General features: G+C 35.4%; 1 protein-coding gene across 1 annotated transcript; it reads left to right on the top strand.

Moving 5' to 3' along the window:
* The first annotated feature begins 4,670 nt into the window (after positions 1–4,670).
* On the top strand, positions 4,671–8,785 carry LOC136216687 (probable aquaporin NIP7-1). The gene is made up of 5 exons (XM_066003240.1): positions 4,671–4,975; positions 5,685–5,909; positions 6,003–6,194; positions 6,287–6,354; positions 8,414–8,785. Exons 1-5 carry the CDS (start codon positions 4,748–4,750, stop codon positions 8,649–8,651), a joined length of 951 nt encoding a protein of 316 aa, XP_065859312.1. The 5' UTR covers positions 4,671–4,747; the 3' UTR covers positions 8,652–8,785.
* The last annotated feature ends 18,599 nt before the right edge of the window (positions 8,786–27,384 follow it).

Here is a 27,384-nt window from a genome sequence, read left to right as displayed (position 1 = left end):
AGGAATGCTGGCAGTTTACTCCTTTTAAGTATGGGTTGGGGATAAAACCGCCTCAATTTGAATAAAAATTGCCTGAAAATCATCCACGCCGACTGGTGTTAGTGGTTGCCGATCGGGGACCATGTACACGATCGGTTACCGACGTGGCAGGTATGAAATTTTAAATCTAGGAAATAATATCAACTTAAGGTTTTTGATGAAAAGCATGCTTAAAAGAAAGAAGACGGGGTCCGGGTTTTAGCTCGTGTTCCCGTACAACGTGAAGCCCACCTACACAAAATTGCAAGCAAGTAACATAGACTCGTCACTAGGTTTAGAAAAATTCCAATTCCATGCTCACACACGCCTCCTTAAAGAACGAGAACTACAACACTAGGAGAGGAGAGATGAACTTCCATTAACTCGAAAGATGCAGAAAGCACATAAAACTCTGACAGCTGCATTTAAGAGCAAAGCAAGCGACAAGCAAATCAATTGTCAGGAGTCTGCATAACCTCTTTATCAGACCCTTATTCAATTCCCCTCTTTCAACTTATCAGGAGTCAACAATCAGAAAGCTTCCCCAAGCTGATGATCTCCCATCCTAAAGAACGATAAATTAGACTTAAGTGGGAGGTGGGAGGGGGCATATGATACCAGGAGAATATAGATTCACCCATGTGGAAATTATGAAGGCTGGACCATCACTCGGGAAAGAGAACACGTGAAGTCGTCGTATCAAAGCTTCCCAATACGATCCCATCTTAAAGACCTTGGTTTGGGAAGTCTTTATTGATTCCGTCAAAGATCCACCTGTTCTAACAATTATGTCCAATCTCGTAAATCACAGACCTAATTGACTAAATGGATATCGAACCTCGATATAGGGGCGCACGTTCACCTATCAACAGGTGACATATAACACGCCCCCACTCTCCTAAGCTTATAACCATCTTCTATAGTTCGATCATAATAGAAGTAGAGTACGTATATCTCAATGTACATTACTTCATTCATTCACTAAGCTTGCATTATAGCTTTGATTTACTGTTGTGTTCATCATCAAGTCTTCCCTCAAAACTGACTTAAAATCAGAGCGGGTTAGCTAGACAACCCCCTTTTGATCTTGTTTCTATCCAATTGTAGGTTTATAAGTTGGCTTACAGGATTCAATCATATCACGAACTGTATAATTTAGGATGGATAGAAAAAAATGGAGTTGGAGTAGGGAAAATGGAGTAGATGATTAGAAATTGTATAAGGTTTGATTTTCCAAAGTTTATTCTTATTATTATTATTATTGAAGAAAAATAAGCTTCATTAAACGAATCAACATACAAGAAATGTAAAATAAAATCTGGAGGGACAGTATCCCACTCCACAAGTTCTGACAATGAATGAGAAGACCTAGCTAAAGCATGAACTACCTCATTCGCTGAACGACCTATAAATCTGACAGAAATATCATTCATACTAGAAATAAGACTTTTATAATCTTATATATTGAACTATAAGAAGAACGAAAGTATGTTTGATGAATTTGCTCCACCACTGACAGCGCATCTGACTCCACCTCCACACCACTCAAACCCTTGAGTTTGATCCAGCTCAGAGTCTCTCAAATACCAATAGCTCCACTTCCATAACCGAAAAGTTTCCAACATTACATTTTAAAAATGCACTATAGAAGCAACCAACGCTGTCCCTAAACACAACAATAACGCCTAACCAGCTTGAGCCAAAAATAATTGAAGCATTTGTTTTTACTTTGAGCTTACCAAGGGGAGGTTTAGACCAAACAGCACTCCTAGAGTCTACATATAAAAACCAAGCATCATGTATACCTTATTTTCCAATAATTGCGCATCTTGCCAGTCTTTAAGTCCAACATAAGTCAAACAAAAAACAACATTAACATCAGCGTTTTGATCCTTCCACACCAGTTCATTCCCATAACACCAAATACACCACAGAATTGAAGCCAATAAACATCATTTATCTTCTGTTATTATTATTAGGGAAAATTACAAATCTGGGTCAAATGGGAAGCCCATTTACATATTAAACCCATTTACTAATTCTACTACATATCTAGACTGATTTTGTGTGACTTTCCAAAAATACCCCCAATATTTACGCGGAGCTCGCCCCATCCCGTCTGACTTCGCATATTCACCCATATGCGAAGCCTGCGAAGTTAATGTTTTGATTTACTTAATGAATTTAGTTCGCATATGCGAAGCCTGCGAAGCTGAAGTTTGTTTTGCTTGATGAATTTAGTTCGCATATGCGAATGCTGGATATGATTTGAAGCTAATACGCGAAGTGGTATATAACAAAAATTGGCAAACAACAACGGATTCGAACATTAAAATCATAACATTATCAAAATTTACAACAAGATTGCCACAATAACAACATTCAAATCATAACATTATCAAAATTTACAACAAGATTGCCACAATAACAACATTCAAATCATAACATTATCAAAATTTACAACAAGATTGCCACAATGAACTCTACTAACTAATCATTTCAAAGTGAAACTAACTAATCTGGTACCAAGATTACGCATCCGCTTCAAAATTGGCACCGGATTAAGTTAGGTCCACTTTGAAGATTGGCACCATGGGATGGACGTGTCCCATGGTGCACCCCGAGATTGACACAACCTCTCCTAACGAATCATTTCAGGAGTGAATGTGTCAATCTTGGGGAAGTTCATCCCTATACAGGAAGGAAAATCATCTTCCCTGCAGCCCAGTACGCCGCCTTCCAGAAAGGGATGTTACGTATTCAACCATCTACAGAAAAAATTAGCCGTGTTAGTTATGAAAAATTACGATTTTGGCTTCACGAATTGAAAATTAGCGAAGCATGCGAATGTAAATGTGCAGGGGAAGAGGTGATTTTACTTCGCATATCGATTTTTTCGCGAAGTCTGCAAGGTCTGAAATGTGACTATCTACGTCGCATATCGATGCTTTCGCGAAGTCTGCGAGGTCTGAAACGTGAGGATCTATTCGCAGACTTCGCGAACTAATAGATTCGTCAGGTAGATCCATACGTTTCAGACTCTTTCTCTTCACAGAACGTCGCGAAATCATCAATACACGAAGTAGATCATCACTTTCCAGGCTCGTTCTCTTCGCAAAGCTTAGCGAAACCATCGATTGCGAAGTGAATTCATGAAAAAACGCAGAAATAAAAACAGATACTTACATTTTTCGCCCCTTTCACCCCCAAAAGCGACAATAACAATATGATAACATGGGAAGAACGAAGGAAATAACGTAGAAAAACCATTTCTTTGATGGTAACAAGAAGAAAGAAACCAAGCAACGAACAGGAAGATGAAAAACCATGGCTTCGTTTTTTAGGGTTCGGAAGTTGCAGAATCAAGAGATGAAAAGAGGAAAACGAGAAATTCATTGTGATTTTGACGAAATGGTGCAGATTTCGTGCAATTTAAAGGAAGAAAGGAAGATCAAAAGTCTTGAAATCATTAATGCAGGAGCAACTTTTCGCATAACCAAGGAGATAAGGGGGAGCGGTGATTCGCGGAGATAGGGGGGAAGTGGGAAGGTCAGGGGTATTTTTGGAAAGTCACACAAAATCAGTCTAGATATGTAGTAGAATTAGTAAATGGGTTTAATATGTAAATGAGCTTCCCATTTGACCCAGATTTATAATTTTCCCTTATTATTTTGGTGGAAAGCACAACAAAATTAAAGAGGAAGGTACTGATTAGAGTTGAATAAGTAGTTATCAAATGGAATTAATTAGATATTTATTCTAATTAACTAAGGCAATAATAAAAGTTGGTAATTCTTTCCATAAAGAAAAAAAAATACTTCCTAAAAATAAGGCATAACTGATATACCTAAAATGGGGGTTTCCTGTAGTTGCCATCTTAAGAATAAGATATTATAATGTGATTCACTTATAATTATTATAACTAATTATGACTTCTGTGTAGAAAGCCCAAAACCCTTTTATGATATATACTGGATTGGGGTCAGTAAACGCCATTCATGAGTCATGGATCCATCTGATTTGTGGATTAAACATTCATATGGGCTTTGATGCCCAATATTGACCTCAATCAGTCCAAATCAAATGGGAATAAAACCATAATCCAAATTTCATTACACACTACGTATTTGTTAACTTTTATTGCAAAATCTGCAATAATCTTTACCAATCTGTCACATATACTTCTTGTTTACATAGAGTATAACTTATTGACTTAATTTGATGATATAACAAGTATGTTTTTACTAGTGTGGGATTAAGAAATAAAAGCTGTGATTACTAGAAGTGTAAGATGCCACATATAAAGATTAATGTTAAGTTGTGTTCTTAATTAGTTAGTTTGATAGATAACAGAAAAACAGCACGTAAATAGCAAAACAAAGCATTATTATGAAAATGTAGTTAGAATAGAATAATTATAGGTAAAAAATGGATGCACTAACCTGAAGAAACAGTTAGTAATTTAAAGAAGAACACAAGAATAGTGTTGAAGACTGAATTGGCAACCCATCTTAATCTAATTTGAAATAATATTACGTACCAAATACTCTTTCCTTTAATTAGAAGAATCCACTTTCTTTACGCTGTTTCAATGCAATGCAAAGAAACAACTTAACTTAGCTTCTTCTTTTTTATATTGTTTGAACATGCATTTCGCATTTGGCATTTTCCTGGCTTTCCTGCACCTCCAATAAAGTCTCTCTTGCTTCCTATTTTTTTTCCATTGTTGATGACGACTCTTTCGTCTCGTTACATTATCATGAAAATGAAGCATCTTCTTCAAGATAAAACTTCTTCTGAAATTTCTAATAATAATGGTTCATCACCTAGTGCTTTGTCCAGAGATTCATGTCAACAGGCTGGATCAAATGCAGGTTCAATACATGGAGATACTTTTGTCAAATTGTCTAAATTTCGCTTCCTTCCTCAGGGACTCGATCTCGATCCTACTCGAATGGTACCAATTTATATGTTCTATTTGGCCACACTGTCAAATACTATTCTGGTACTTTAGTTGAAGAGCCAATTTGGTTCAGTTTTGCTATTAGTTGTTTGATGTTTAAGGTATTGTTTAAGAAACTAGATTACCTAGACGTGTTAAACCAAGAATCCGTTCAGATTTTTTCTGATTAAACCCTGTAGATGGGTTTTGGCTCCTTGTAAGTTTTTTCGCTGCCTAGGTGGATCAAAACACACAAAACTTCCTACGGTTATTATTATTATTTTGCTTTATTACAATTGAACATTTGTGCATGGTTGTTGGTAAATTGTATTTATTATTATTTCTGTATGCTCTAATCAAAATTGGCACATGATCAGACTTGTTTCATGATATGGTTTAACAATTTTAAAGATATCATTTCATAGTTTTTAATGAATTATATTCTTTAAGGACATTATTTTGTTTTACTTTTGAATAATATGTACATTATATTTTACTTGTTTGAATTGTTTCCATGATATTATCATGGAAATATTGTTGTGTGCGCATTTTCAAGGATATATGATACAAATATATATATTTTCAATATTAATTCATTTTGAGGTAGTATTATATGTTTTAATTACATTTTTATAATTATTTGTTTATCGACAAATAAGAAAAATATAAAAACACAAATTGGATTAATCCGTAATGAGGTTAATAACAAACATTGGTTTTGCAGGTAATGGGAGAGATGTTGGCAACATTTATACTGATGTTTTGCGTGTGTGGGATCATAGCTGCAACGCAGCTAACAAGAGGGCAAGTTGGTTTGATGGAATATGCAACCACAGCAGGATTAACAGTGGTTATTTTGATATTTGCTATAGGCCCTATTTCTGGCGGCCATTTCAATCCGGCTGTCACTATTGCCTTTGCAACTTTTGGTCATTTTCCATGGTCCAAGGTACCTACACCAATTAATTGTAAAATCACATTTTATGTGTAGAAAAATGAATTGGAAATACGTAAAATGTAAAATGTTTTGAATTAATTACAGGTCCCATTCTACGTGTTGGCTCAAACAGGTGGATCAGTATTGGCAACATATGCTGGAAAGTATATCTATGGCATCAAACCGGACCTTTTAGCGACAAGGCCACTTATAGGCTGTGGTTCTGCCTTTTGGGTTGAGTTTATAGCAGCTTTCATCATCATGTTCCTTGCTGCTGCTTTGACATACCATCCTTCAGTAAGCCTGACAGACTTAATTAGAATGAATATGTATATATTAGAATTTATCACCCAAGTATAAAAGCACTTATAATTCTAAATATTTGGCAGCCGCAGGTGATCCATCTGTCTGGTTTTGTGATTGGAATTGCCATTGGACTTGCAGTACTTATTACAGGGTGCGTACATAAAAATATAATGTCTGGATTAGGATTCTCTTTCAATTATATGCAAAATCAATGCTTCTTAAATAATGCAAGTTGCGAATACAAGATTGATCATTGGGGCCAAATTTTACACATGCTTACGTAAAAGAAAAAAGTTTGCTAAATCGAATTTGCTCCGGTTTTTTCGTATGTATATATATATATTACTATCTGAGTGGTCTAAAACTATTTTTTATGTACTAATGTAAAATTTCTCAAACTTAAGCTAGATGTGCACTATAAAAATAAGATTGAGTCGTTTTGAATGAAGTTAAAAGAAATTTATCGAATATCATATATTAATCAAGATGGATTTCGTAATTAAATACAAACTAAATTAGTTAATTAACCACTCCGAATTTTAATTTGTCAAAAACAGGGGACCGAAACAATCCATAATAGGAATAGTTCTTGAAAGCTGAAAACCATCTACACTAAGCATGGTTCCAGCGGCCGGGGGTCTGACCCCTCCAAGCCCCCTATCTCCATCCCTCACCACGGGCAGAGGGGCCTATACAGGCCTGGCTCTAAGGGCTCTAAGTCAGTTGTCTAGATAAATTATATTGTCGTGTCAGAAAATTTAACGATCTAGTTCATGAGGTAGCATTAACCAGATTTTATGCTAAATTATTTTATCTAAGTCTATGAATATTGGGTTCGGACTAGGCTATGCCAAAGTAAGGGAACTAATCAACTAATATATTTATATTAAAAAACTATAAATTAATTTTAAACTGTAATTATAAATAATAAAAATTATAAAAACTAAAATTTAGTTATTTATTCAACAAAAGTTATAAAACTCAATTGACATCATCTTAAACAAACAAAAAAAAATATTTGACATAATAATACAAAATAAAATATAGCCAAGAATATATATAAAAGGATTGTTCTTGGGTACTTGATCTCAATCTCAACTTATTTCATGTAGAAAAATAAAATAAAGAGAACTTTACATGTAAATTCACTTTTAAGTTTATCTATAATTATGTCAAGTAATAATTTTAATTATATTAAACTAATAAAATTATTATTATTAATATATTTTATGAATTAGTGTTTATAAATTAAGGGTCTAAAAAATATTTTTAGGGTTTAGAATTTATAAATTTGGATGTAGAATTAAATTAGAATTTTATAATTTTTTTTATATAGAAAATGGTGACATATTAAGAATTAATTTTGATGATATGATTTAATTATAATTTAATAACCAATTGTGATATCACATAAAAAGCCCAATAATAAATTACATCTTATCAAATGTCAAATGTTAAATAAGCATGTACAAGTCCAATCCATTAAGGATGGACTGGACTGCCAAGCCAAAATTCACTTTTAAATATGTCAAATAATAATTTTAATTATATTAAACTAATAAAATTATTATTTTTAATATATTTTATGAATTAGTGTTTATAAATTAAGGGTTTAAAAAATATTTTTAAGGTTTTAGAATTTATGAATTTGAATGTAAAATTAAATTAAAATTTTATACTTTTTTTATATAAAAAATAGTCACGTATTAAAAATTAATTTTGATGATATGATTTAATTGCAATTTAATAACCACAGTAAAAAGTCCAATAATAAATTACATCTTATCAAATGTTTTGTACAACTCCAATCCATTAAGGATGGACTGGACTGCCCAAGCCAGGCCTATATGATCAAATCTATGACTGTGCTTAGGGCCTGAAAAGGGTAAGGGACTAATAGATATTTTAAAATCCTTCATAAATTGTAATTTTTCCTATTAATTATTAATTTAATTTCTAAATGTAGGATTATAGTATTAAAAAATATTTTAATAAATTAAAATAATTCATATTATTGTAATTTTTGTTTAAAGTCTCATAAATTGTAATGTCAGCCACCCACACACTGAGGAGAAATTTGAAAAATAAAATAAGATTAAGGACAATAACTTCCGTGGCTAAATGTAACCATTGTCCATCAGTAATTTCACATTGTTTATAAGATTTGGCATCATCCGAGTAATTTATTTATTTATCCTGACTGGATGCAGGCCGGTATCAGGAGGATCATTGAATCCTGCAAGATCATTAGGGCCTGCAATAGTTTCATGGAATTTCAAAGACATTTGGGTATATATTGTTGCGCCAATTGCAGGAGCTATAGGTGGAGCTCTTACGTTTCATGCCTTAAGTATTCATAAACCTCTGCCATTGCCATGTGGATCTGCTTCCTCTCCTAATCCTTCTCTAATTGTTGCTCATTCCATTAATCCTTTTGGTTCATGTTGACTCCTCATGGAACATAATCAACGTATATACTACTTAATAATTAATTATGAATCATTTGTGAGGCTTACATCATAACACACCATTAGCTTCCTCCTATTTGGGAATAAATTAAATTTTCATTATTTATTACTTTTGCAACTCCAATAGAAACACCAGCATCATTTACCTGTGCTTTTGGGCTGATCAAGATAATTTATTAGGACTTTCAATAATATATTTAAAAAAGAAGTGTATTCATCAGCACTTAGGAGGTTAATTAAAGTGATTGGCCTACATACAAAAGAAAAAACTGATTGGCCTTAAAAAAACAAAAAGAAAAAGAGACTTAATGCATAATTGTACATATAAGTTTATCACTTTTGACGTTGGACACCTAAACTTGCACTTCAACTTACTTATATACCTAAATTTGGCGATTTTAAACCCACACGACATTGAAATGTATGTAAGTGAAAGTTTGACTTCATAGTGTGTGTGGTATCAACTTTGATATTTATCCAATTAACAAATAAAGGTGTGAAAAGTCTAATTCACAAGTTTAAGTGTGTGATAATGTAACGACCTAATTTGAAATGGTTGGAGCCGAGATAGAAGGTCTGAGCAAATTGTGGTCCTAAGGAATGACGATAGGATGGGAATGAACTGAATCCAATATCGAAAATTAAGAGAGAGTGAATGGACCTTATTAGTAAGGTAGGAATCAAATGCATGTAGACGTGTTTTAAAGTTATGAGGGCCAAAGTGTTGGATTTGAGCCAAAACGGACAACATACACATTGTATTGGACCAGGTTGTTACAATTGGTATGAAAATTTACTCTCCACGTACAATATATAGAAGGTTTTTTTTTGTAGGCCATTTGAAAGTCCATATGAGGAAAAAAGTTGAATGGGAAGCATTAGATTAATTCAACAATGATAGAACTTCCCTAAAGTTACTGTGGTTTTTGGTTTGACAGAACAAAAAAAATCCCTTTATTCATGATGCCACTTGAACCCATTAGAAACTCGAGTTATTCCGACTATAAACGTAGCACCGGTTTAGATTTCTACAACAATCTTGTAATATTTGTAATCTCATTTTTTTTAATTTGATGTTTTTATGTTCTTAGTTTGTGTTTAATTGTTTTGTATGTTTTTATTATGAAATTTTTTTAGTCGGGTTGAAAAGGAAGTGCATGGATTCAAAACTGAAAACAAAAAGGAAGTTAAAAAGTATTTCACCTTGGTAAAGCTTTTTGTAGCACTTCATATATTTATAAACAAATTTCCCTTTCGAGTTACGAATGGAAAGGGGTATTCTTCTAGATCATCTTTAACATTTCGTGGTAGTTCCATTGGACGGAGTACTAAAGAAGGAGCTCACGATCACGATCAGCTTCCTCTTCATCCGTCAGCTCTTGTTCAATCTTCTAAGTGCACGCGTTACTTAGATCTTCATTCCATGTGGTATGAAAGGAAAAACCATCGGCGTAAATACCATCCTTAAGGGTAGGGTTATCCATCAGCCAAAACCACTTTGGCTTGAAGTCATTCACACTTTGTCTTTTTCTAGTAAAGTATGCCCTTCGGCGCGTGTTCATCTACTAATACATCACATCGTCCATGACTTTCTCTGTGGGTTTCCAATAGGACCGAAACAAAGGTCGAGTCAAATTAATCTCGAGCTCTTCACAGATCTTGACGAAGGATAGGAATTCAAGTCATGCGTTTGGTGAGATCTGACATCGGCAGATGTTGAATTCCTTCAGAACATTGACCATTCTGTCTTAGAGGGGCAATCTCAACCCCCACTTCATCAGTAAAGAAAACACCTTCAAATGACAATCAGAACTATAAAAAAAAAAAAACCTTGCTTCTTTTGTTAAAAGGCTTGCCTCCATTAAATTAAGCTTAGGATAAGCAACCACAATGTTTTTTAGCTATTGAGCAGTCAAAGTTGAATGTTGCTCCCAAACTTGCGGATTAGTTTGTTTGGAAGCAACAACTTTCTCCATGTCTTTTGACTTCCTAATGTCTTTGCTGAATTTCGATTTTTTAAGTGTCATGGTAATGTCTTAGATGTTGATAAGGGGTACAATCTTTGAAGTTTTCAATATCAATAGATTTCTTAGAGTTTTTTTCGAAGCAACCTTCCTTCCATACAACAAAAGAAAATCAACAAAAAGAAGAAAAAAGAGACAGAAACTTATTAGGTTTTGAAGAATAACTTGTAGGAAGCTTGAAAGAATTATGAAGTGCACAAGAATACCCACAAGTCCAATCTTCTCCTTTTTATAAACTTCAAAAGGAGGATATGGAGACGGTGCAATAAAGAAAGTGGTTAGTATTAATTACACAGTTTCAAAGTTACTCAACGTCAAAACAACGACCTCACTAACGACATCGATCAAAGAGAAAAAGCACGTCAAGTTGACATTTGTTAGGAATTCAGAACAATAGTCTTTAATATAGGAAATGTGATGTCACGTTTCAACTTCACGTGGTCTGTTAGCATTAACACTACTATCACATGCCTCTATCAGTTCTCATACCTACTTCACCTAAAGAATGGAAGGCACGTGCCAACACATCAACAAGAATAATTTGACCAAAAGATAATTCCAACTCACACCATGATCGAAGGTTAACTTCAGTCGGATATAAGTTGAAGCTCCAATTAGGAAATTTATCTGTCATTCATCTGCAATAACGAAGCCAAAGCACTTTGGTTTATCACTTTCACAGGAGAGACATCTAATATCATACACAATCATCGTATTACATGTGGTCCAACAAGGTAATCCCTCTCAAAACAGTAACCGCCAACACCACGTGGACCAGTCAATGAATACCTCAGGATCAAACACATTCAACTCGAGTCTTATGCATTGATTTATGGAACAACAGTTACAGTCGATACAATCGTTTTAGGTTGACAACAGACCTCCATCATTAAGCAGATGTCACGTGGCTCCAACTCGTTTAGGACACGCCATCCTATCATCTTATAAATAATAATGTACATAGTACACTAAAAGGTAATGTTCTCGTTGTTTGTTTCAACTATATAATTTTTCAATATAATTCTCCTCATTTAGCTTTGCTGACTTAAACATCGAAATGGGCTCGCCAACTCCTGATCGTCCTTAATTTGTTTTCTTTCAAGCATTCAAATTTTCAAGAAGCTAACTTCAAATTATCACACATCTTTTATATATATAGCAAAGTGGCCAATGGCCAAAGAATGGTATCTAAAGCATTTTCACCTCTTAATCAAAGTTGCTTTCAATTTGGAAACAATCCACCATGCACCCAAGGTCAATGGAACACATACAAATTTTATTCCATATATTATCATGTTATGTTATGTATGTGTGGCTCTCACTTTAATTGCCTAGTTAAAGTTAACTTGTTTTTGGAGTAGTCTTTATCGTTGGTAGTGGTGGTGGTGATGTGTGATCTAACCTTTTCCTTCTTGGCTTCATCCATTAGATTATTTTATTCTCAAAGTAATACCCATCACCATTACAATTCATTCCTTTCTTTTCTCTTAAAATACTATCAAAATGTATGTTTATGTTTGTCTTGATTTAGGAAGTTTTGTTTATTTAACAACGCATATTTTATGCCGGTTTGGGTTTCCTTTTTACAATTTATTTTTTTGTTATTTTACCTTAAATAATAATCATAAAAATATTTAGTTGGAATTATTTCAAAAGAAAAATTATCTAATATCTATTGTACTAGTCGTACATTAATAATTAGTGGCGGAGACGGTTCAGGGTTTGGAGAAGGTTGGTGGTGGAGGACGCCCCTAGCCATCGATGTCAGGGCTCCTCCGACCCCTATAATTTTATGTTGGCAATCTGCGATTATGAAGGTGATCAAATCAAAGAGAATGAGGTTGAGAAAAGAAGAATAATGGTGACTTCAACTCTGTTATTAATCAAATCAATTAATATAATTGCTTCTCATATATATTTATTGGGTAAATTATAAAACTGACTCAATTGAAATGTTCATTTATATATTTAAACTTGTTGCAACATTTCTTACTAAACTAGAGTACATTTTTAAAATTAACTTTTCCGAAATGCCCTTAATATATGTAGAAGACTAATTATGACTACACTGAGATTATGCTTAAAAGAGAGAATTCAAAGTTAAAAGTTACTTGCATTGCATTGGATAAGATTGTTGACATAATTGGAAGACTAGAGTTAGAAACTTACAAGTTGAAAGTTAACCAAAATGAAATAAACTAAGGCTGTAAAATAGTTAGAGTCCATGATTTGAGAATTTGTTTGAATTTCATTTCGGTTTGAGTTTGATTTTGATTTCATTTGTTGAATTGGTTTGAGTTGGATCTCGTTTCCTGCTGCCAAAACTTGTATTTATAACGTAAAAATAAGTATGTAACTGTCCATCAAGTAAGTTTCACGTTTCAGCAAGGTAGTTCCAATAAGTTCTGTAACTGCTCTCATCCACTAACTGTCTTTTGCTACTGAATTATACTTTTTTGCTGTAAAAAATATGTTGGAAACTGTCCAGCAAGAAAGTTCCACGTTTCAGCAAGTAAGTTCCACGTTTCAACAAAAAAGTTCTGTAACTGCTCAGCAAGGAAGTTCCATAACTGCTTTTTCCCACTAACCCATGTTTTCAGCTCCACTACCTCCCCAATATCTCTGCTTCCCAACTTCCAACTTCCACGAATTTGTAGCAGCTCCATCATTGATTTAATTGGATAAGTATCCAATTCAGTCAGAATAATTAGTAAATTACCAAATCGGTCTAATACTTCTAATTTCTCATACATTTTAATTGTTAAAAGAAAAAGGAGTTCTTATATTAACCATCTGGTTTTCTATGTCACTTGGAGGACCTTCAATTCACATTTGAACATGTATATTATGACCTCACCTAATAATTAAAATAATATGACCTTTTTTTATGCCACCCATTCATCTCCATTAATTCTTCGTTCTTTTTCTTCTACATCTTTGTTTCTCTCCTTCAAACTAGACTTACCCATGGGCCCGGGTACCCGTCCAGCCCGCCTAGGCCCATGTTTTTTGGGTCGGGTTTGGATAATGAAAATTGATCTTAGGCACAGTCCGGTCTAGGTCCGCTAAAGCACGTCTATATTTTGGACGGGTTTGAGATTAATAAAAATAGCACGGGCCAGCCCAGCCTGGTCTGCCTATTAATATTAATCAATAAATTTATATATTTATATATTAAATATTTACTTTTAGGTATAAATTTTATTTTATTTTATTAAAAATTATGTATATATTTTTAGGTGTGTTTATATGGGCTGGGCTTTAGATTTGATGTTTAAGCCCGAGCCCGCCTAAATTAATAGTGGGCTAGGTTGGGCTTGGACTGAGTGTTTTTACCTAAAAAGACGTTAGGCCCGATCCAGCCCGATCCATTGACAGGTCTACTTCAAACCTTACCCATTTATAGATTTAAAGTTTAAGGAACTAGATCTACTCTGAGAATGGAGAAGACTTTCCTTCTTTCTTCTTCCTCCTTCTATTTGTGGATTTATCTCCACTTTTTTTAGTTCTTTATTAGTGATTTCCTTTTTTTCAGTTAAAATCTATACTTTTCATCGGATTTTTTCGTCTGATTTGCATTTGTTTGCTATAACTCTTCCATTTACACTTTTTTTGGGTTATCAAAGAGCGGAAGCGTATTATCTTATACGTAGATCCATGGATCTATAAGGTTGTACCATTAGAAAGGACTTAGATCCGAATGGCCAGAAGAAATTAAAGGATGACGATTGGTTTGCGGCTGCTTTCATACATATTTGGATTTAAGAGAAGTATGAGATTTCTTGTGTTTTTATTTTAGTTGTGCCTTTTATGGTCTTTTTTGCTCTTCATAGTCTGTTTATTCCCTTTGTCGTTTTTGTATTAGGCTTTAGTCTATACTTGGGTGAAGTTTTATTCCTTGCTATTGTCGCTTTGTACTTGAACTTGTTCATCTAATGGAATACATAAGTATTTTCTATCAAAAAAAAAATATGACCTTTTATAATATATATGTGTCCATATTACACTTGGTAAAATATGTATGGAAAGTCCTCTATTTAACTTAGAGAACCAAGTGCTTTTAATAATTTTTCAAAAGAGATATAATAAATTTGTTTTTATTATTTAATTTTACAACTGTTTTTTGCCCTCGATGTGGAGACTTAGTTCATTTTCCGTTTGGAGAGTGATTTATTTAGTTGTTGGGATGATGGCCTCCTGCTGTTCGTGACATCCTGCTATTTCCTTTGGAGATGGATGAATGACTCAATTTTCAATGACAGGAAAAACCTCCCTCATAAGCCTACTGATGTGATTAAAGACAGTTTGCTCTCATACAAATCTTGCTTTATCGTGCTCAGGAATGTAGGGATTCGGCCGAGAAGGTCTGAAGGGCTTGTCGGGTGGTCCTGGCCTCACGAGGGCTGGTGGAAGTTGAACACTGATGGGTCGTGCCTCAAGTCGGGTAACGTTGCTGCTGGTGGAGTTATCCGTGACTCAGCTGAGCAATGGGTGGCCGGTTTTGTTCACAACATTGGCTTAGGCTCGTCCTTTGAAGCGGAATTATGGGGTCTCTACTCAGGCGTTTGCTTGGCCTCTTCTTTGGGTGCTTTCAAAGATTTTAATTGAATCTGATAATCAAGAGGTGGTGAATTGTGTTGCCTAGGCCCGGTGCTCCCGTACAGGGTCTTCCTCGTTGGTCTCATGTATTAGGAGAATGATCTCTGCTTTTGTCCAGGCCCAGATTAAGCACATTTTCCATGAGTCGTGTTGCCGATAAGCTAGCCAATGAAGCTCATGCAGCCTCTTTGGGTGTATCCATGCTTGATTCGCCCCAAGCCCCGTTGCCTCTCTAATCCTTGAAGACAACATTGGGATCGTTTCTCACAGCTCGTTTCTGGATGAGTCTTTCTCCTTTGTTCTCTTCTGTTTCCTGCTTTCTCGTTATGTTAAAAAAAAAAGAGCCAACCAAATGGGAGAGCATTTAATGGTTGCTTGTAGACCTGGTCATGGACCGGGTTGAGCCGGACTCGGACCAAACGGGCTTTTCTATAAAAGTCCTCAACCCAAGCCTAGCCCAGCCCATTAGTAATTTAGGTGGGCTCGGGCCGGACTGGGTTCGGGCTTAAAAATCAAATCTCAAGCCCAGTCCATACAAACTGACCTAAACATATATACATAATTTTTTAATTATAAAAAATAAAATTTAATACTTAAAAATAAATATTTAATATATAAATATATAAAATTTATTAATTAACATTAATAGGCGGGCCGGGTTAGGTCGGTCCGTGCTGTTTTTATTAATCCCAAGTCCGCTCAAAAAATAGGCGGGTTTTAGCGGATCTGGATCTGGACTGGACCTAATATCAATTAGCATTGTCCAAATCTGACCCAATAGATACGGATCTGGTCGGACCGGACGGATAACTAGATCGGTGAACAAGTCTAGTTGCTTGTAATTTTATCTTCTGAGTCAGTAATGATGTGGATAAAGCAAACTTGAATTACAACTGAAATTAAATTACTTAAAACCATGGGCCATACCCAAAACTGTGTGCCAAATTCCCGACAATAATTACACATGACTATTTATTTTTAAAAATCACTTATAGCATATTTTTATTCACATAATTTGTTGATGAATTTTTTTTTCCTAAGGGTACGTTTGGTAAGACGTAATGGACTTTGTAATGGAATGCTCATTACATTAAAAGCCCATTATTATGTTTGGATGCTCTTTATAATTTTATTGGAATGTAACGGGAATTTCATGATTTCAATTTTCTTCAATAAGTTTTGTAATGAGGATTACCAAAGAAATCAATAGGAATTCTCATTACATTCCAATATGTATTCCTAATTCCTTCAATCTAACCTTTTCATTTTCCTCCATTTTTTACATCACATTATTATTAATTTTTTATTATTACTATTGTTATATATATTTATAAGAGTAAATAGAAATTTATGATTATACATAGCAAAACAAACATGATAATTAGGTTTGTGCATCGGTTCGGTTTAAACTGCATACCGAACCGAGTGAATTCGGTTTTTCGGTTCGGTTTTTTTAACAATTCGGTTCGGCATCGATTTTAATTTTAAGTTTATTTCGGTATTCGGTTCGGTTAGTTTTAGTTTGACAGAAAATGTAAAAACACTGAACAGCACCGAATTAACCATATTTTACATTTTTATATATATACACATATATTTGATTATACAAGTTTAATTTTTTTATATTATTGAGATAATAACCCAATATAGATATATTTTGGAAATATTTCAATTTTTGTTGTTGTTGAGGCAAATTTAATGAGAAAATATAGTGATTTTTATTTTTTATTTGTTATTTTGAACGGTTTAAAGCACTATTTGGCCCTTGACCTATCCAAAATTTATGCTTTTGGCCCTTAACCTATTATTTCATCACATTTGGCCCTTCACCTATTCAAATAAGTAATCTTTGACCCAATTTGGATGGAGAGTTAACTCCCTCAAAACCATCTGACACGTAGGATATAATAACGACATGTGTCAAATTAAAAATTAAAATTTGCCAACTATGTGGAAATGTAATATAATTTACAAAAAAAAATTACTTAACTTCCTTTTTATCTCTATGCGATTAAAACTCCACAAAATCCATGAACAATAGTGTATTCCTGCGATTTTTTCTGAAAAAAATTCCCTAAATCCCTAAATCACAACTCTTGCACTCGACTTTTTGCCTTAAATTGCAACTCCTGAACGCAACTCATAAACCAACTGAAACTAATAAACCGCAAATCTGCAGAGAAAACTCATAAATCATAAAAATCGCAGAAAAAATACCAGTTATACCAATAATTTTCATGGGTTTTGTTGTGAGCATCTAATTCTACCAATAATTTTCCGGATTTTTTGTGAGCAGATGATTATTGCTGACAATTACAAATTATACCAATTATACAAAAAAAAAAAAAAAACACCAATAATTTTCTAGATAGAAATTATTTTCGAATTTCAGATGTTTGGAAGGTTAGGGGTTTTAGGTTTCTGGGGGAGAAGAAGATTATGGTGTTAGGGGATTTTTGGGTTTCTCGAGTTTCAATTGCAAAGAGAGATAAAAAAAAAAGATTTTTGCATTCTGATGGAGAAGAAGATTTCTAGGTTCTGAGAGATTTCTGGGTTTCTGAGTTTTCTAGAGTGTCAATGGCGAATAAGGTAAGGGATTTGCTTTCTTTGGGTTCTTCACTTACACGAATAACTTAAGTATTTTATTTTTTATTTTTTTTACAAGTTATAATACATTTCCACATCAGCTTATGTTAGGTAAATTTTAATTTTCAATTCGCCATGTGTTATTAGTATATCCTACGTGTCAAACGGTTTGGAAGAGAGTTAACTTTCCATCCAAATTAGGTTAAAACTTACTAATTTGAATAGGTGAAGGGCCAAATGTGATGAAATAATAGGTCGGGGACCAAAAGCACAAATTTTGGATAGATCAAGGGCCAAATAATGCTTTAAGCCTATTTTGAACTTAATTTGGTTTGTTCAGTTTAAACCGAACCGCATATTTCGATTCGGTTTTAATTTGGTTTTACCTATTACTTGGTTCGGTGTCGTTATGAATTATTTTGATCATTTTGGTATTCGGTTTTTTCGGTTCGGATTTGCACCGATGCACACCCCTAATGATAATGTAATGGTGATTACATTACATCAATTGTAAAATTTTACTAACCAAACATGGTAATATAATGGTTATTCCATTCCATTACATTACAACCTTGATTACATTACATTACAGCGTACCAAACGCATCCTAAGGAATCTGACGATGATTGTTAATTACTTTTGAATCTGTACACAAATATCCTAAAATAATTTCTATAAAAAAATTTGTAAAATATTCCATGGTGACTTTTTTTTTTTTTTTTTAACTATCCATGGTGACTATTAATTGATCTCTTTCCCCAGCTGTTTTATCTTTACGTCCCCTCATGTTTATTTAGGTGAGAGTTTTTTTGGCATCGTTATATTTTTATATTTTTTAATTATTTTTATTTTTGGAGAGCTTTTTAGAGGAAATGGGTTTAGAACCCAAATTTTCCACTCACCTTTGATGTGAGTGCCATTTAAATTAGAGTAAAGTTCAATATAAATCTTCCGTGCTTTCATTTTTTATTAAAATGGCATTTGTTTTAAAAAAAAAATATCTGCACAAGGATTGAGATTTTTGTTTACGACCAGTATATGATTAAGATTTTTTCGTTTTACTAAAATCAATGACTTTAAAATTAAAATAAGCATTATCGGTTTTAAAATTGAAAAGTCAGAGACTAAATGTGATGCTTTTGAAAAATAAAAATTTGGTTATATAGTAAATGTGGTACTAAACAATTTTAATTGTTAGAATTTTCCATTTGAAGTTGTTGACGGTTATTTTTATAGTTTCAAACTAAACGATCCTCGTTTTTACCAAAACGAAAACATCAGTTCATGTTTGGACAAAAAAAAATTACAGGTACCACTTTGACAAAAAAGTGAAAGGACGTCAATTTTTTTTAGGACTTTACCCTTTAATCTATATCCAATTAGTTTTTGTTGGATTTGGTCCAACTTTTCAGATGCCAAAGTCAGTAATGATGTAAAAATAAAATAATTGAGTAGTTTAAGATTGTAGAGAAGGAATTACATCATTTATAGTGATATATGTAGAAAGTACTCTTTGCCAAGATAGATTTATGATAGGAGCACAATCTTCTTTAATGTGTTTAAAGCAATTAAGTTCAAGTGCATGCTACTGTTTTTAGGAGCGCAAGTCTCCTACTTAGAGCATCTGCCACCTTGTTTTGTTGCACTGCCTTGTGGAGGAGCTTATAAGGAAACTTGTCCACAAAAGTGGACCATTCAGCATACATGGAACTCCTGAGTTGTTTTTTACTTCCCAAATATTTGAGGGCTTGGTGGTCTGTATAGAGTATGAACTCCTTCCCCACAAGGTAGTGCTCCCAAGTCTTCAAAGCCCGGACCACCGCATAGAACTCTTTAGCGTAGGTAGCCCACTTTTTCCCTCGACTAACATAATTTCCCGCTGAAATACGCAATAGGCCTCTTCTCTTGCATCAACACTCCTCCCAACTCCTACTCCACTTACATCACATGCTACTTCAAACAACTTCTCAAAATATGGAAAAGGTAACACTGAGTCGTGCTTAGCTTTTCTTTGATCAAGGCAAAGCTACTCTCTTGCTCATCCCCCCAATTTGAAGTCTTTCCTCTTCTTTAAACACTCGGTTAGAGGTGCCACAATAGCACTAAAATTTCAGATGAACTACCTATATGGATGAGTATGTCATCGAATGTCATCGAAGTACACCACAACAAACTTACCAATTACAGGTCGGAGGACTTGGTTCATGAGCCGTATAAAGGTGTTAGGTGCGTTTTTCATCCCGAATGTCATCACCAACCACTCATATAATCAATCTCGCGTCTTAAACGTCATCTTCCACTCATCTCCGGCTCTAATTCGGATTTGATGGTAGCCACTCTTGGAGAAGACCTTAGTTGGTCTAGCATATCATCAACCCTTGGTATGGGAAACTTTTATCGAATAGTGATCTTGTTAATGGCCTTACTATCCATGCACATCAGCCATGAACCGTCTTTCTTTAGCGTTAGCAAAGCCGGAACAACACACAGACTCATGCTCTCTCTCACATACCCCATCTTTACTAACTCCTCAACCTTCTCCCTCATGATCTCACTCTCTTTGGGACTCATCTGATAATGAGGGAGACTAGGTAGACTAGCCCCCGACACTAGATCAATATGGTGATGAATTTCTCGTAGGGGTGGTAGTCTATGAGGTAACTCTTCCGAAAAGAGGCCATCATATTCTTCTAACATCTAGCCCACTTCTTCCGGAAACTCCCTATCCCCTTCCTCACCATGTGAATTTTCACTTGCCTTCACCATTACCACATAAACCGTTTGGCTTTCCTCACACTCGTTGATAAATGCCATGTGAGTTGGACAAACGATCAATGTAGCCTTGTTCTTAGTTTTTTATTCGACCACCAAAGGTGTGAGCACATACCAAACACCATCCTTCACAAACTGATACGTATTCCTCCTCTCGACATGTGTAGCATCCCGATCAAATTTCTATGGCTGGCCCAAGAGCAAGTGGTATGCATCCATGTCCACTACATCATAATATACCTCATCACAATATTCCCCTATCTCAAAAGGCATTTTACATCTTTGGGTCACCTTCAATTCCCCCACACTCTTGATCCACCCTACACTAAGGGATTTGTATGCATTTTCATCACTAAGCCGAACTTCTTAGCCGCTACATCACTAATAATGTTTTCTTGACTTCCACTATCGATGATCACATTACACTTCACTCCTTGCACAAGACAACGAGTGCGAAAGAGTTGGTGTCGTTGGTCCTCAACTCAATTAAAGATCAATAATCGCCTCACAACATGGACCACATGGTCATCTTCATAACCCCCCCCCCCATCATCCTCATCTTCCATTGGCTCACAAAACACATCATCCTCTTCATCATAATCATCCTTAATCTCTCAACTACATTAACACTTCATCTTTTGGGCACTCGTTGGATTGGTGACCCAACTCATTGCATCGAAAGCACTTGAATGAAGCCAGTTTAACATACATGTTGTTGGTGTCACCCTATAGGGCCTTACATCCCCACTAGGTGCCTTACCCACAATAGGAGACTTGGTTCCACTAGAGTTATCCACACTCTTCACTTTATCATGGCTCTTGGAAGCCTCCCTTCTGGCATACGCCCTATCACTTCTGGACCTTTTATACCCATCTTTTACCCTTATGCTTAATTGGGATTCTGCCTTCAAAGTAAGATTTCAAGTGTCTTGCACCCAGACAACCATTTGCGTCCCAATTCTATCTTGGATGTTATATCTCAGCCCCTTAAGATACCTTGAACTCTTTTGGCTTTCGGTTTCAGAAAAATTAGCCCTTGTCGAAAGCCTCGAGAACTCTGAAGTATACACATATACGCTCTTTGCCCCTTGTGAACAACTCTGGCATGAACTGTAGATGTACTATTCATATACGGGTGGCAAGAACTGTTGTCTCAACATCGACTTAATTCGTAACCAATAATGTATTGGGTCCCTTTCTCCCTTTCTCTTTTCCTCCTTAATATGGTCCCACCAAACCGAGGCACCACCCTTAAGCCTATATGCAACCAAGCAGACTTTTCTCTCATCCGGTATTCCCACGTATTCAAAGGAACCTCTCAACCTCCGATGGCCAATCAAAAAGCCCTTCAATTTCTAGCTCACCTTCAAATGACGCCAAGTCAATCTTTTAGTTTAGAGGCATCATCTCTATCAAAATTACTGGTATATCTACCTCTCGCATTCATATTCCCCCCATACGAGGTGTCCCTAACATGATTCAAATGCCTAAGACCACCCACACCAATATTATCAATAATACCCATATTTCTAGCAATCCTATGAGGCTCAAAATCATCAAAAGCATCCCCCTCATTATCAATATCGACATTGAGGTGGAGATTATGGTAGGGTCGGTTGACGTTGGGGTTGAGGCCGAATAACATCTTCTTGTCTCGATGAAGGCCTCCAGTGGGTTGTTGACGGTTATTCCGCATCCCTATCTGGAGCTTCTTAAGAGACGCATTCATCTCCCTCATCATTGCATCATGCCTTTCATTTTGCACCATGAGGGCTTCTCTAAACCCTCTCATACAACTCTCTATGTCTTCAAACTTCTTTTCCACGGATTCAAATCTCTTATTAATGGACTCCGTGGTTTCTTATGGTAGACGGGGTTGGACCATTTCCGAGAAGAAATCTCTGGAAGGAAAATGACTTAGCTCTGATACCAACTGATATAGATCGAAATCGGACTTGGAGGTTTTGATCTTAAACCTACAAAGATTTTCTTCTCAAGTCTTTGCTTGAAGGAGTGAATCCCAAAAGAACAAGATGATAGGGCTCCAATGGAGGCTAAAATTGATTTATTTGATAAAAGTTGTGATTCATTACAAATAAAGAGATTTATATACTTCCCCTTAAGATAATTAAAAATACTAAAATGCCCCCACTAGGGTTATAAGTCAATAAGAGTAAATAGGGGTAGGATGGGGATAGGTAGTACAAATAGCAAAAAGGAAAATAAGCCTAATGACATAGCAGTAAATAGGATAGTGGCAAAACAATAATTCAGGAGATGCCGCTTGTCCCCTCTATCTTCAGCTTGGCAAATAAGGCAACCCACACGCCGAGTGAGGGTGCTACACGGCGTGTGGGTGCCCTACTACCCCTGGTGGTGTTTTCACTCCAACTCCACGCGTCGAGCTGCTGGTCACATGGGCGAGTGACATGCCCCACACGCCGAGTGGGATGTCACACGTCGGGTCACTATGCTTCTGGTCTTCGAGTCATTTTGGATCGGCGTCACACAGTGTGTGGCCAGATGCACACGACGTGTGAGGCAGTTTTGTTACCTTTGGCGATTTGGCTCCTTCCTTCGAGCCTGTGTTGGAGATGTCCGCATCAAGAGCCTCGGATAGAGCAGGATCAAAGAGACCTATGTGATGCAAATAAGCACTCGTCTCTCTGATCCTGTAACCAAAAACCGTAGGAGCTGTAACCTCTCTCCTCGAATTGATCGGTGTCAATATTACAAACATAGTGACCAGGAATAGGTTTCTTCCACTGGAAGATTCATTTCACTTGCGATGAGCTAACAGATGGGGTAATGTTTGAGCTGCAATCCAGAGGGCCTGGTAACGAGTAGCCGCTGCGAGCAGTACAGGAGGCAACAAACCTTTTTTTTATCCGAAACTACACTTTATTCATTATTAACACATCAATAAATGAATTGTAAGAGAACTTTAAAAGAAGTTGTGAAGTTTTAAATTTTAAACAACTTTTTTTTTTTTAAAGAATCTCGACACAAGGTTACAAAATTAATGTATCACAAAAGAAAACACTTGACTCAGTTAAATTTTTCTATAAATATAAAAGTGTACTCAGAAAAAAAAAATCTATTACTTAAATATAATGAAATAACTTTTAGTTTTCAATTTTTAATTTGTACACAAATATGAGGTGAAAATTTTAGCCTTGATGACACGCGGGGAAATTCCGATTAACTTCCGTTCCTGTGGGGGCGTCGTTGGGTTCGACGGGGGAAGCTCCGATGCCAAAGTCAGTAAGGAAGAACAAAAGGGCAAACTGAATTGACAAAGGGTAAGAATGAATGTGTACCTTGATAGCCTGAGACGTAGGCTATATATAGCTAGAAACTTGTAACTTTCAGTAACTAGAAAGTCTTCATCAATGCTCCATTAATGGCGGTTACAAGTTACCTTTAAGCCGGCGGTTAGCCAATTGATAACTCATTAATGGTCTTTATGGTCGAGTCGGCCCAGCCGCCGTTCTAATGGCGAATGAGTGCTCAAGGAGATTCGCCTCATAGGTTCGCTAGTGGGTCTCTTTTGGTGGGACCTTGGTGATCCGCCAGTCGGATCTCTTTGGAGAATCAATACGCGGCGTTCCTTAGGTGAATATCCTTTTTGGTCCTCGGGATAATATCTCAATGTTATCAAACCTAGTGATTTAGAATCTATCTATTTACAAATAGACAAGTCATGGGTTCCAATCATGGGTGGATTTTTTTATTATTTAATGTAAGAGCCATAAATTAAAAGAAAAAATTGTACATAAAATAGAACCTTGGGAGGGGATGAGAAATATTGTGAATAAATGTGAAAATTAAAACATGTCAAATCAATGACTACTTGATGTGAAATATTGGTCCAAATCTGATTTCAAAACATAAAAAGAAATAATTAGAAAACATAAAAAAAAAATTCTCATAAAATTAATTGGAGAAGTTAAATTTTGATCGGCACGTATTGATAATGCTGACTAGATTACAGGGACATTTCAGTTTTTTTAAAATGTATTTTATGATGATCTGATTATTTTTATTTTAGTATTTTTATTTTATGATGATCTGATTATAAAGCTTTTAGTCTAGTGGTTGAGAGCTTACTTATATTTTAGGAGGTCATGAGTTCGAATCATATCCGGGTATGTGGAGATTTTTCTTTCTTCTTTAATATAAGCGCATTGTGAAAAAAAAAATAGAAAAGTATAAAATTTGATTTTCTTTTGTTAAATTAAGGGACAATTACAAAACTATAACCTTTTAAGGTGTTAGTTTTCTTTTCTAACTCCTTTTGAAAAACTAACCAAAACTAACATATTTCATTAACTAAATTCCAAGTTTGCACTCGTCTCTAACCTTATTATAACGTTGTCGTCCCCCCCCCCTTCTCACTCTTTTTCTCGCGCGCGCTCTCTCTCTAAAAAACAAATCAATTTACAGAACGACTACGAACAACAATCAATCCAACCCACAGTTTATGCTTCAAGATTTTATACAATCATGTAAGTTTTCATTTGCTTTTAGTTCCATTGAAAATATTTAAAGCTTCATCCATTCATCGTTAAGATCTAGCATTTTGTTTCTCTAAAACCCAATGTATATTGTTTCTGTTGCTTTTTCATGTTATTCCTGGTCGTGCGAATCCCTAAAAACAGTGACATTGTTGTAGGAAGATACATTTTGGTTTGGAACATCACTTTGAGATTTTCCCCCGACAGTGTCAATATCTGTCGATTTCTGATGAATATCGACAAATATGAAGTGTCGATATTTGTCAAAATTGAATTTGATATCGACATATATCGACCTCAGTTAAATGTTGTTTTCTATTCTAAATTATAAGATTCAAACACCAAGAACAATATTTTTTATATTATAATAAAAAAAAGTACATAAAACATTAAAAACGAACAAAACACAATAAAAAAAGTGCATAAACATTAGAGACACAAACACAAAACACATACGAACAAAAATACATAAACATTAAAAACAAAAATACATAACCTAAACATTGAGATACTCAGGACCCAAAAGGGCGTCAGCGTAGTCCCTCTTGGACTTCTCCAACTGCCTTTTGAGGCGCTTAACCATCTTCTTCAGCCTCTTGTTTTCTTCCTCAACTGACTCCAGATGGTCAGTCAAGGATTCTGTAGCGAAAGACATGGTGTTCGCCATGCCTCTCATGAAGCAGATGATTTCGCCCGTGTCCCCGTCACGGAACGAACTGCTGAATGAAGATATAAGTGCTTCGAATTCAGGCAGAGGAGGTGGTGGAGGTGGCGCTTGAGTAAACAAATGGTCATAATTACACGACCGACCATCCACATGGTCTACTAGATGTTGATACCAGGAGCTTTCTTTCTCCCTATCTTCAGCTGCAAGTTTCATGGCATTTGGTTCTTTACCCGACTAAAAATACACATGTACAAATAAACAAGTCAATCAGATGTATAGCATAATATTATCGATATCAGCACAATATCTACAGCCTAATTGTCGAAATCGGCCAAATGTTTGGTCAACTTACGTCAAAAATGGCTTTAACTTTGGCCAATGTAGGGATACCGGTCTTTTTCCATCGTAGCCATCATAGGATGCTATTGCCTTTCTTCGTGAACCATTCGTGGGTGGCATCCCATACTTCAAACAACCAAGCCTGCAACAAAGTTCCAATTCATTATTTATGCCTATTACTAACATTTCTAGTATATAGAATATACACACATCATACCTGAAATACGTGTGCAAAACCATATAGGTTGAATGAGACACAATTATTCCTCAAACCATCCCTATAAGCACGTAACTGATCAATTCAGCCTTTTCCACTAATCATCCCATTAACAAGAGACCTGTAGGTCACATCACAGGCCACAAAACCCCACGGGAACGCGTTAAACAATGTTGGAAATTCAGCAAGTTCCAAAACCCAAGGAAGAGCTTGTTTCGTGGCAGTGTTATCCAACACACAGCCAATGACAAAGTACAACATGGCAAATGAAACTGCATCCTGATCAGATTCATTCTTCCAATTAGTTTGCTTTATAATTGTGTCCACGTCTCTAAAGGTTGGTGTAGGGTAGTGTGAAAAAAACTTCTTCCTAAATCTATTCGGCTTATTTAGCGCACTAAACCTTTCGGTAAATGCTTCCATGTCTCCAAACCGTAACCCACTTAGGAGTCCAAAATCCCAATCCCCAAATCTCAACTCAACACCTCTAACTTTGAAGTAAAGCTCCCTAGGTTTGAGATCTTCACATCTGATCTCCCTTGTTAAAAGGGTATGATAGAGGACTCCTGCAAATAATGTATTGATCATCTCACAATACTGCCCGAAGCAACTCTGACTAAATAGCTTTACTTGGTTTGGTGTTAAACTGCCCATTATATGTTTTGCTGCTTCTAGGCTGCACCTAGTTGTGATGACGCTTTCCGTTCCAAATGCTTTTTTGTATTTATATTCAGAACCCTCCTTGGCTTTCTTGGAAGAAGAGACATGCTCATCTCTCTTCCTCTTGTGTCCACGATCATGCTGAAATTTATTGTAGATATATCATCAGCTAACATACAATTAAGCTAATGAAAATGTTGAGCTAGAATGAGCTAACATAGGATAAAATAAGAGAGATATCGACAATTAGGTCGTCGATATCTATGTTCTATCGATAATTAGGGTGTGGAAATCTATGTTCCATCAACAATTAAGCTATTTATATTTATGTA

Source organism: Euphorbia lathyris, chromosome 2 (assembly GCF_963576675.1).
Source record: "Euphorbia lathyris chromosome 2, ddEupLath1.1, whole genome shotgun sequence".
Taxonomy (NCBI): domain Eukaryota; kingdom Viridiplantae; phylum Streptophyta; class Magnoliopsida; order Malpighiales; family Euphorbiaceae; genus Euphorbia; species Euphorbia lathyris.
This window is presented reverse-complemented; position numbering and strand designations above follow the sequence as displayed.

Excerpts from the sequence above, each read along its gene's own strand:
- LOC136216687 (XM_066003240.1), top strand. The coding sequence starts at position 4,748 with ATGACGACTCTTTCGTCTCGTTACATTATCATGAAAATGAAGCATCTT. Across the intron at positions 4,976-5,684 it reads ATCTCGATCCTACTCGAATG|GTAATGGGAGAGATGTTGGC; the intron begins GTACCAATTTAT and ends TTGGTTTTGCAG. Across the intron at positions 5,910-6,002 it reads GTCATTTTCCATGGTCCAAG|GTCCCATTCTACGTGTTGGC; the intron begins GTACCTACACCA and ends AATTAATTACAG.